General features: G+C 42.6%; 1 protein-coding gene across 2 annotated transcripts; it reads left to right on the forward strand.

Moving 5' to 3' along the window:
• The first annotated feature begins 5,193 nt into the window (after positions 1-5,193).
• On the forward strand, positions 5,194-9,697 carry UTP23 (UTP23 small subunit processome component). Of its 2 annotated transcripts, none has more exons than XM_080610332.1 (3): positions 5,194-5,404; positions 7,936-8,110; positions 9,001-9,697. In XM_080610332.1, exons 1-3 carry the CDS (start codon positions 5,217-5,219, stop codon positions 9,385-9,387), a joined length of 750 nt encoding a protein of 249 aa, XP_080466458.1. In that variant the 5' UTR covers positions 5,194-5,216; the 3' UTR covers positions 9,388-9,697. The 2 variants fall into 2 exon arrangements, with proteins under 2 accessions (XP_080466458.1, XP_080466459.1); XM_080610333.1 differs by having other exon boundaries at positions 5,273-5,404; positions 6,995-8,110.
• The last annotated feature ends 2,394 nt before the right edge of the window (positions 9,698-12,091 follow it).

Below are 12,091 nucleotides of genomic sequence, written 5' to 3' on the forward strand. Positions count from 1 at the left end.
AAGAGAAAAGATGTAGTTAAATTACGTAAGATCTGATTTTGTTCATCATTCATGTGAATTTTGTCCTTGAGGACAAAAAAGAGAGAAAAGCTGGTATAACATTTGAGAAGCTGTCAATAATCCCACTGACTATTTTCAGCCCTATAATTTATTTCAGCTCTAGTAAGAAAGCTGAAGTTGCCTGCAAATCTCAAAGTATTTGCTACTACAAGCAGTCACTTAAAAGCCTGTATAGGTATCTCCTGTATTCTATTTCTTACCCATGGAAGCCACCAGTGTGTAGCGAAACTAAGCATCCTAACCTCTACATTAAATGTGTTCTTCTTACAATATACAATTTAAAAGATAGTTATTGTGGGACATGCTGTGATGGGCAGTTATGGTATAAATACCAGGAGTAATTTTCTAACTCAGGAGTATGGTAACAGGAGAGCCAGAAAGGTGCAGAAAGCTTTATCACATACAAAATTCTCACCTGCTGAGTTCGTACCAATACATAAAGAACAGAGCTTGTCACAACCGTGTTCATTATACATCCAGCTGCCACATTCTTAAGAGATGCCAGAAAAGCAGGTGCTGTAAAAGATGAACGTACACGATGAAGGCTAAAATTCAAAAACTCAAAACCAGCCCCAAGGCAATGAAAGGAAGGAGCAGCAATGAACAATAAACATTCTGACAAATATAATTTAGCATATTAAATGCTTCTGTGGCCTATACATAGCTCAGAAAATTTCAAAACTACACCTAGAAAAGTATTTTGAGACACACTCTAACAATGTGTTACTGTCCTGTGTTTATTATGGGTTTGTTTCCAAATGCTCTAATTGAAAACCCTACCCTTTTCTTCTTTTTAAATCAGGTCACTTTTTCAAATTTAAGTGTGTCTGGTGCTAAGACTTTTTGCAGATAACCAAAGAGCACAAGATTTGGCCAAAAGCAACACATTCAGATTAAAAAGGTCTGACAGAGGGCAACTTTGGGATAATCGAGAGCTGTTTTTCTTGCCAAGCTATAAGCATTTGCCAAGTGCCAGCTATTAAGGGAAATTTTTGTTACCAGGCCTTCATCAAAGCTCTTGATAAAGAACGGCTTTCACTTCAAGTAATCCACATGTCACAGCAATTTCATGTTACTTAATTCTACTTCTGCATCACCTAGCATCTCAAAAACAGAGCTGAACTCACAGGCCAAGAGACAGTCTTCTCTGCAAAAGCTACACTCTGCTGGAGCAGGTTTCATGTGCAATATGACTAAGGAAGCCCAAGTTCCTGTGGTGCCTGGCTTATCTCTCTGTGCAGGTATGAGAAGCTCAGCATGAAGACAGAAGGTCTCCTTCAGTGACACCTTTCCATAAATACTGTATATTTACCCACAAGGTATTAATATTATGGATAAAGTCAGATGAATAGTTTTGTTAGGCCAGAACTGAACCCTAGACATGTATCCTGTCCAGCAGCAATCAAGGACTTCTGTTTCAGAAAAAGAAGCTCCCCAGTTCTAATACCTTTGGAAAAAACAAGTCACATTAACAAAAGTGGTGCTTCAACAGCTTCCACGCCTCCTTGGGCTCACTTCCACAGTGACACTGCTGGCAGGCAATCTGCTGATAATGCAAGTGGTTTCTTAGTTCTTCAATAAAATGCTCGCTTAAAAAAACCCCAAACTCAAAGTCTTTTAGTGGTGCAGCCACATGATGAAAATGAATTCATTAAAAATATAATAACAAGTAATTTCAAAAAGGTATCTTTCTCTGAGCTTTATGACAAGCTTTGCTGTGCTACAGCCAGTTTCTGTAAGAGTATGTGGAATATGAGAGCATTTGGTCCATTAAGTCATCTGGTTAAAGACTATTCAGTATGAAAGAAATTAGAAACGAGAAAGAAGTGATATATTAAACACACAAAACTTGCTGGATAAGCAGGTGGTAACAAAAACAATAGTGAAGAGCAGAACTCTCCAGACCATTAAAGGAGCTGCCCAGAAAGCCACCCTGAAGGGGTCAGCCCAGGCTTTGTCTCTGGTCAGAAGATTATTGCAAGATACTTGAGGAGGCAGATGGAACTCTGCAAAACATTTTCTGGGATATCTGCATGGGCTTGTGGGACTACACAAAACTTTCTGTGGAATGTACACAGAACTGGCCAAAGGTAGGGAAGGACCAGGGTGAATCTAGGAGGATGAGTGGGAAAATGGGGTGGAGGGAGGCTCACATACAAGCCGGCAGCAGTCAGTACAGTTGGCAGGCTGAGCTCTCTGCCTGAGCACAGCAGCCTATCCTGTCTTCTTATTAAGCCCCTTTCTTAATTAGTTACCCTTCTTAATTAGTTATCTTTCCCTAGTGACTTTAATCCTGTAGATGTGTAATCCACTAGCAGACTTAAGTTGGCCAAGACAGCTAGTAGGAGTTCAGGAACCCAAGGTCCAGAGATGGGTATCAGACAGACCGAGGGGCCATGCTGATATCTAATGCAGGTGTGCTGGTGAGTGTAGAGAGTTAAGGGCATGTGAGAAGTCACTTGGGAATTTCAGTGCTGATCAGCTGGAGAGGGGAGCAGGACTGCACTATCCATGCTTACCATGTACATGATTTATAGTAGAATTGTATGTGCTGTTGTGGTGTGCATGGCTGGCTGCGTTAGTGTCCTCCATGTGTGCATGCGTATGCAGATACTTATCCAGGACACACATGAGCTGAGGAACCCTCCCAAATCCAAGAGTGTACGTAGATGGACTTCTGCAGCCTGAAGCAGCAATCCTCAGGTCCCAGAGACCACTGGATCCAGCAGCTCTCATGAGATCCTTAGGCTTATGGTTAAAAAGTCCACTTTACAGATGGATCATGGGAATAATAAAAGAACTGAACTTGAAAGGAATATGGCAAATTTTATTATATGCAAAATACTGACAAAGTATCAAAGAAAATGCTGAAAAAACCTGTACTTCTCCACACTGTCATGGGATTCTTTTAACATTTAAAAATTATTTAGCATAATTCAAAAGAATTGTACAGAAGTGAAATACAATCTACAGAATGGTACTGCAAGTATTTTATCGTATAGTTAACGCTGTCTTCGGCACGATGAAGAAGGAGAAATCTGTGCTGTCATTTTGCCTTCTGGCCAGCCTCCTGAACCTGTTTTACCATGCCAATCGCATTACAGCTTGTCTGTGATGATATTATTTACCAACTGAACAGGAAAAAGAGTATCTCATCACAACGGTATTTAACACCATGCTCTGGATTATATCTTACTTTGCAATTAGTTCAAATGATGACTAGTTCAAGCTCTCACTTACTTGTTTCTCCTTTTTATCTCCATTCTGCAATGGCTGCTGTTATCACTGAAGATTCCCCATTCTAGATGTCAGATGTGGAAAGAGTTTTTAATAAGGAATACCTGCCTGTCTTTGGGCACTTAATTAGTTGCCATCACTCCCCCCTAAAAAAGAAAAAAACTACTTGAAAAAAAAAAAATCTGCTAAAGTTTTCCTCTTGCTAAGTATTTCTGTGTTATTTTTTAAATAATTAAAACTATTAATTAGAGTTAGATGGAGGAAGTGGGACTCCACACTAGTGTGCAAATACATTGGCCATGGGATCGAAGGTTAATAAAGACCAATGAATTCAATGTATCACTTGGCTCACAGGCGTGTGGCCACCTATGTCCATGATACTCATGAACACACACAACTGTCCCCTGAATGCAGCTTGAAAGAAGGATTTAATGACAGAAAAATACTGTTAACAGTATGAGGTCCCATGGAAAACACTCTGAATCACCCGTTCTTCACACTTTTCATCCTCGAAGTACTTTTAAATATCCTCCTATTTAAACATTTGAATTTCTAGAATAGTAGTTAATTGCACTATTTGTCAATTTCTCTTATCACTAATTAACCTGCTGGAGGCAGATGTTTTCCATGTCTGTTTGCTAACAAAAAGAGCAATATTACAGGCAAATATTTACTTAAATTAGACTTTAGTCTGACAGATTACAGCTAACTGGAAGGTGCCTGCAACTTTTTGCTTGCATGACAGTTGTCCCTGGCAGAAAGATGTTTCCCCACAGTACCTGCATACTAAGACAGATGTCTCCCTTTCTGATCGTGTTAAGGTACCACATCCCTTTGCTGCCTAAAATACAGGCATTAAGTTCAGTTTAACTGCCCAATGTCTGGTGTGCTCATGTATTCTGTTGGACAAGGTTTGTGTAATCTAGCTTTCTGAATGACAGTCATTTCTCCAGACTACAGTGAAACTGATTTTTCTATTTGTCATGGAAAAAGTATAATTAAAATGTAGAATATATGCTTTGGAACTTCCATTTGATGCATACAGAGTTTACACTAATGTAGACAATACAGACAAACAACATAACTAACCATTGAATAAGGCTTCCTAAGAGAAGCATGTCAATCCATGATTAAACTACAGTCTCTGGAACAGTAACTATAATTTAATCAGCATAGTATCATAGAATCAATCAGGTTGGAAAAGACCTCTAAGATCATCAGGTCCAACCATTACCCCAGCACTGCCAAGACCACCACTAACCCATGTCTCTGAGCGCCTCATCCACGCGGTTTTTCAACATTTCAAGAGACGGTGATTCCTGTACTTCCCTGGGCAGCCTGTTCCAGTGCCTGACCACTCTCTCGGTGAAGAAACTTTTCCTAATATCCGATCTAAACGTCCCCTGGTGCAGCTTGAGGCTGTTTCCTCTTGTCCTATCACTCGTTTCTCGGGCAAAGAGACCAGCCACCTCCTCTGTCCATCCTCTTTTCAGTTGGTCATAGAGAACAATAAGGTCTCCCCTGTACCTTCTCCAGACTAAACAACCCCAGTTCCCTCAAGTGAATTAGACAAAACTGTGTGTTTCTGATCTCAGCAAAGGCAGGAGCTAGGACAGCACTGCAAACACAGGGTAATGAACTAGCCTTTAGTTAATCAGTGCGAAGCACCAAGGTGCGAGAGGGAGACCCCTCGCAGGCCTCACCTCTCCGGGCGAGCAGTACCCAGCTTCACGGGTGGCGCACAGGAGGCCCGGCCGCGACCTGGAGGTGAGGCATAGAGCACCCAGGCAGTGGGCAGCCCCGACACCTTCCTAACAAAGCTCCCGCTCCCTCAGTACCGGGGTGGGGACGGAAGGCCCCAAGGCCCCGCCCCGCTGAGCTTCCGGGTGAGCCGGTGGCTCCGTGCGGGCGGAGGCGCCATGAAGCTGACGCGGCAGAAGCACGCGAAGAGGAACATGGGGTTCTACAAGAACAACTTCAGCTTCCGCGAGCCGTTCCAGGTGCTGCTGGACGGCACCTTCTGCCAGGCCGCCCTCCGCAACAAGATCCAGATCCGCGAACAGCTGCCCGGCTACCTCGGTGGCGCCGTGCAGCTCTGCACCACACGGTACAGCGCGAGCACCGCCGGCACTGGGAGCCTGGCGGGCAACCGCAGGGCGCATGCGCGGCGGGGCGGGTCCCCTCCCTCAGCCGCGCGTCGGGCCCCGCCGGCGGTGGGACGGTAGCGTGGGGGTGGCGTTCGCGTGGTTGTGGTGCTGAGCGGGAGCTGTGGCTGTGGAGGGGGGGTAGCACTGTGGTTAACCTGCAGAGGGACGGGAGCTGCACTCGGTACCGGGTGCCCTTCTGAAGATGGCACAAACTGTTACAGAATCACAGGGTGGTTTGGGTTGGAAAGGACCCTAAAGCTCATCCAGTTCGAACCCCCTGCCACGGGCACGGACACCTTCCACTAGAACAGGTTTCTGCAAGGCCCGTCCAACCTGGCCTTGAACACTGCCAGGGATGGGGCAGCCACAGCTCTTCTGGGCACCCTGTGCCAGGGTCTCATAGTGAAGAATTTCTTCCCATTAACCTAAATCTGCCCTCTGCCATAGAATCATAGAATCAGTGAGGTTGGAAAAGACCTTTAAGATCATCAGGTCCAACCATTACCCCAGGACTGCCAAGACCACCACTAGCCCATGACACTGAGGGCCTAATCTAAAGGGTTTTGAACACTGCCTGGAATGGTTGTTCTACCACTGCCACGGGCAGCCTGTTCCAATGCCTAAGCACCCTCTCTGTGAAGAATTTTTTCCCAATATCCAATCTAAACCTCCCCTGGCACAGCTTGAGGCTGTTAGCTCAAGTCAGTGTTGTCCTATGGTCAGTTTAAAGCCATTCTCTCTTGTCTAATCCCTACATGCCCTTGTAAAAGGTCCCTATTCAGATTTCTTGTTGGCTCCTGTCAGGTTCTGGAGGCTGCTTTAAGGTCTCCCTGGAGATTTCCCTTCTTCAGGCTGAACAAGCCCATCTCTTTAAGCATGTCTCCATAGCAGAGGTTCTCCAGCCCTCAGAGCATCTTTGTGGCCTCCTCTAGACCTGCTCCAACAGGTCCATGACCACCTCGTGTTGGGACCCCAGAGCTGAACATGGTGGTGGGGCAAGAAGTAACCACAGTGAGTGACAGACATCTAGGGTGGCCTCTTCCCACTCCCAGTTTCTTGGCAGAGTGAGAACAGAAGCAAGGTCAGATCTCTTGTGCATGGAGGGAATTACTACCTGTCTAGAGTTTCAGCCTGCCAGTAAGGGATTGTTTCCAAAGTAGCTGTTCTCAAGGCAGAACAAGGGTATGCTAGACAAAGGTGTGGGAGTAAAGCAGGCACACTAAATGTCTAAGTTGCCTTGAAGCTGCTTTTGTTTTTACTTTACTTTCCATATTGCGTATGGTAAGATTTCCCTCACTTGGATTTCTGCAATGAAAGAAAAGCCAACTGCCCATTGTGGAGGCAAGTACTGAAAAGATCAGGAAGATGTATACCTTAGGCTACAAAAATTGAACATTGAGCCATCTTGCAAAGCATACAGAACTGATCTCTACTTCTAAACAGTACAAAGTATCAGATCATGACCTTAGCTGTGAAATTTTTGTGAATCACATTGATCAAAACTGTATTGCAGTCATGTCTAAATGACCCTTCTTGCTTCCTTCTTTCAGCAATATCTGTTTGTCTTTTTGACCTGTTTTCACGTAGGGCAGCTGAATGGACTCATTTTCTCTGCTGTCAAAATGCTAGGTCGGTGAGGCAGCACCTCCGTGGCATGGCCAGAGCTTCCCTGCGGAAATGAGCTGTCTCACTGTGAGAGTCTTTGCGAAAAGAACAGGCTCAGGTCTCCACAAAGACTGTCCTCAAAGACTAACCTTTCTTCTCTGGAAAGAAGAACAGTTGTTACCATATCCTTGAAGTTGTATTTCAAGGCCATACATTTCTACTACTGGCCATATTTAATAGTAAGACTCAGTGGCAGGAGTCAGTTGGGTTTCATCCAGTGTTTATTTCTGAATATCCTGAAAGCAGCATCCTCCTAGACTGCTACTTCTGTGTGAACGTCTGCTCTGAGTGCTGAGAGGAGGGGTTTAGGTTTGCATTTTATTGTCTACTTGGAATGTCGTGGAGCCGTAAGCTTCCAGATTTTTAATTAGATAGATAGTCTCTTTTCTTCTTCTGTTTGAGTCAGTTGGATTCTGATAGCAAGTTTGAAGCAGGGTGGTGGACACTAATAATTTAACTTATATGCAGTGATTAATCAGTTTCTGCTAATTCAAGTAATTTTATTTGTTAAGTACTATTTCCTGTGCTGGGTGATATCTGAACATAAATGTCAGGACTCAGCATTGCCACTGATAGGAAATATTTTTAAATCATTTACTATAACTTAATGTTGTTGCTTCTTAATCTTGTTTGGAACCTAAAAAATCTTGCTGATGCCTTCAGATGGGCTACTGCTTTCAGATTGCTCGGTGTCATTTATAAATCATAAAGTCTGAACAGCTAGGCCTTGCTCCTTCCTAATTAGCTATGTCAACCTTCTGCTGTTGTAAAAAATGAGTAGTTATTTTCTCTTTCACATTAAATCATTGATGATTTTGGTTTTCAGATGTGTTCTAAAAGAACTGCAGTCATTGGGAAAAGCTCTTTATGGAGCAAAATTAATTGCCCAAAGTTTTCAAGTTCGAAACTGTTCTCACCACAAGGATCCTGTGAGTGGTTCGGGCTGTTTATTTTCAATGATTGAAGAAGGCAACCCTCATCACTTCTTTATTGCTACACAGGTAAATGCGCATGGAGAACGTAACTTCATTTCATTTCAGGTGATCCTTTGATACCTGAGGATAAGGAAACAAGGAGTCCTCCATTATGAGACTTTTAAATAGCTTGGGGGAATTAATCTTGTAAAGCCATAAAGCCTTACTGGCTTTTAAATGTGTTTGTTAACTATGAAGTAGGGAATCTTTCACCTACTTGAACAACTAGGTTTTTTTACGCTAGAAGGATATTGCTTGCTTTAGCAGGTGTAGAAAGCATGCTGACAACCTATTGACATGTAAGCAAACAACTGATGAATGTTACTTTACATATTGCTTGTGTGTGCATTCTCTGCCCCTGTTTTGCACAGTAGTCTGAAAATAAATTGTTAAATGACCATATAACTTTGATTTTAAGAAACTTGGGAAGTTTTAAATAAGATAGAAGTTGTGTACAAATAAGATGGGCAGATTTTTTCTTGGGTCTGTTACTAGGACTGTATGTCTAACTTATATACAATATATATATAATGGTTTACAGTAGAATGCTATATACTTCTGTAAGACACAAGGAATCTAAAATTCTTGTTATATGAGTAATGATGTTACTTCTTGTGAAGTGGTGGAGTGCATACCAATGAACTGGTAGTTCTTCCTCAGAAAATGCACGTATGCTTACACATGCATGAAAAAAGGAAATGTTAATAAATTTTCCGTCAGAAGGACAGCTTATCAGAAGGAGAGAAATTGAAAATTAAATTGCTCTGAAATGCACTGCCATGTATATCTGATAGATTAAGTTTCTTATCTTTTTCATAATGTAATTTATCTTCATAGTTTTGTATTAAAAGTAGGCGCATTTGAATTGCAAATATCATTTAATCCCAAAATATTGACTAAAGTATTTAATTTTGCAGGACCAGGATTTAGCAAACAAAGTGAAAAAGAAGGCTGGCGTTCCCCTCCTCTTTATTATTCAGAACACCATGGTGCTAGACAAACCTTCTACTAAATCTTTGGCAGTTGTTCAAAAGTTGCAGACAAATCAGCTTGTTCCGGAGCACCAAAAACAAAGCATTGTGCAGCTTAAAGAACAAGAAGGACTAGCAAAGCAAGGAGGTGAAAAGAGAAGAAAACGTAAAAGGGCAGGTGGCCCCAATCCCCTCAGCTGTCTGAAGAAGAAAAAGAAGAAAACACAGGAGGGTCAGGAGCCTTCTTCTGAGAAGAAGAAAAGAAGAAAAAGAAAACGAAATAGAGTTAAAGCAGAAGCTGTGCAGTCAGTGCAGAAGAATGAAGAAGAGTAACCCCAGTTCTGTAAACAATGCAGGACTTGAACCTTGTTTGAACTTTGCAGAAAGAAATGAAGTTGTTAATATTAAAACTTATTTTTATGAGGTGGTACAGCTCATTACTGCATCTCAATGTTTGCGGGTGGTTGTCCAGTAATTTATTCTGTTGTTTAGTAACTGGGTTTCTGACAAAATATTTAGGAACCCTCATGTTTCATTATTCTCTTCAGCATCCTGATTCCTGTCAGAGAATTCATGTGATCAATGAGAATTCTTTAGAATTGTTTATATTTCATGTGGATTTTGGTGGAATACTAGACTTCTTTCTAAATCTACGTTGCTATTCATACTAAAACTAGTTCTGACACTTGTTTTGGTATAGAATGTGGAATTGACCTAAAAGAGCAGAGTATCTTATTTATCTCTGTTGTTTTAATAGAAAAGTTAACACTTCTGCAAAGTGACCAGATGCTCTCAAGAAGTCCCTTCCAGCCTAAGTTATTCTGTAAATTCCATGTGAACTGGTATGTTTGTTGTTTATGATCTTTGTTATTAAGAAGATCCCAGAGGGCATGCAATTGGGTTGATACTCCTGACATAATAGTATCTCTAGTGTATCTAGTTTATCTTTAGTTTGCACGCAAGCAAAGCAAAACAAGGAATTCATCCGTCACTTCCAATGGGCAGGTGGGTGTTCAGCCATCTCCAGGAAAGTGGGGCCCTGTGATGTGTCACAGTTACTTGGGAAGACAAACACCATCACTCTGAATGTCCCCCCTTCCTTCATCTTCCCCTAGTTTTACATGCTGGTGTGGAATATCCCTTGGGTCAGTTGTGATCAGCTGTCCTGGCTGTGTCCCCTCCCAGGTTCTTGTGCACCCCTGGCCTGCACACTGGTGGGGTGAGGAGTACAGAAGGCCTTGACCCTCTGTAAGCACTGCTCAGCAGTGACTAAAACGTCTCTAATATCACACTGTTTTCAGCACAAATCGAAAACACAGCCCCATGTGTGAAGAAAATTAACTCTTATTCCAGACAAGCACATTCTCCACCCCTTAATCCATGCCATTTGTATCATGCTCAGGTCCCACGTTATCCAGCACATCCTCATTAGACGCCACCGCCATCCTTATTCTTTGATATAATACACAGATATGATTCCCTAAGTTGATGGGCCACCTCTATATAAAATCTGTAAAATATCCACAAAATGTCCTCTGAATTAATTTAGTCCATGGCTTTGGATTCCATCTGTAATGATGGCCTCTCAGGACAGGAGAGGTGGTTTGTTGTGTGGAGTTACTGGGCAACAAAGCCAGCTCAGGTTGGGTCATTGCTGCACCTGTGTGCTTCTTGTAAGGCTTCTACTCCATTGCTTCAGGTGGTTCTTGCTATAATAATTCCCATAACATGCAACTCAAATCCAGGATACAATGATTTGAAAGTACTTGAAGCATAGTACACTGCTGCTGTGGCCTGGGTCAAAGCTGTTCCTTGCAATACAGGTGTTAGGAGTGGGCTGTGCCTTTGCATATTAGAGACCGTATGCACTTTGGGAACAGATCACGAGAGAAGGAAGCAGCAAGGAAGAGTGCTGTACTGAAGATTAAAGCTTTAGTTAAACCAGTCATTCTCATCATGGTATTCTTCCTACATTGATTGCTCATAGTGAGTCCTGAGGAGAACTTTAACAAATCCTAGAAATTCTGCAGCATATATGATTACTGTATATCACCTTTCTCAAGCTGTCATATTCCCTTCTCCTTCACTTATTTGGGCACAGTCCCATGTTAGTGTAGTTTTGCTTCACACTCCCTCTTAAATACTCCCTGTACTTCCTCCCCCTCACCAAACCCACCCACGGAAGGCACTGCTGTAAGTAAAGCTTGGAGCAGACAGCAGAGATGGTTCATCATCAAAATCTCATTCTGAGTCAAAAATATATTAAAACCCAGCAACTTAACTAAAAACATTGGTTTTAAAACATGAGGAGAAAACGCACCCTAATTATTTACAATGGTTTCTTTCAGTGCCATTGAAACAAAAAGCTTAAATAAAACCTTTTTGAAGACTAAAGACAGACAAAAACTAATTCAAAAAAGAATATTTTAGCAGTCCTCTAATGACTCCCACCTTAAGGAATTTATGACAATATTTATCCATGTTTCCTTAGTATTTTGTTAACACAAACTGAGTCACAGTTTTGCCATTGGGAAGAACTGGAATGCAAAGGGAGTGAGCTCTTAAGAGAAAAGCTGTGGAATTTGTCTGCAGCATAGCTGCAGCTCTCCTCCAGAGAGGTAAGTAATTTGTCTTTCAGTTTTGGAGGATTGCTCCTGCCCAGGCAACAAGCAGAGGGATCAGCCTGTGTGTTGTTACCAGTCTGAAATTTGGGAAGAAGAAAAGCCTCACCCTAGTTTCCAAGTAAAACAAGTTCACCAAAGCTGCTGGGTGGATGTGTATCATTAAAACAGTGATACTAAGAGAGTCCTGTGCACTGGCTGTGTCCAGGCTGGACTCACATGGTGCTCACCAGCCTGGCTGCCTGCAAACAGCCCCATGGCGGTGCTCTCTGGCTGTCCTGCCTCTGCCAGTCAGGATTTGGTGGAGGTTTAGCTGGCCCGGGCTGGAAACCATGCTGGGGTCCCTCTAACAATCCAGCAACATGAGTGGCTGGGAGTGTCCCTGCACTCTACCTGTACCTGTACCTTTACAGGTA

The sequence above is a fragment of the Psittacula echo genome (assembly GCF_963264785.1).
Source record: "Psittacula echo genome assembly, chromosome: 2".
NCBI lineage: Eukaryota > Metazoa > Chordata > Aves > Psittaciformes > Psittacidae > Psittacula > Psittacula echo.

Coding starts and splice junctions, on each gene's coding strand:
- UTP23 (XM_080610332.1), top strand. CDS start 5,217: ATGAAGCTGACGCGGCAGAAGCACGCGAAGAGGAACATGGGGTTCTAC. Junction 5,405..7,935: donor GTGCAGCTCTGCACCACACG/GTACAGCGCGAG, acceptor TTTGGTTTTCAG/ATGTGTTCTAAAAGAACTGC. Junction 8,111..9,000: donor ACTTCTTTATTGCTACACAG/GTAAATGCGCAT, acceptor TTAATTTTGCAG/GACCAGGATTTAGCAAACAA.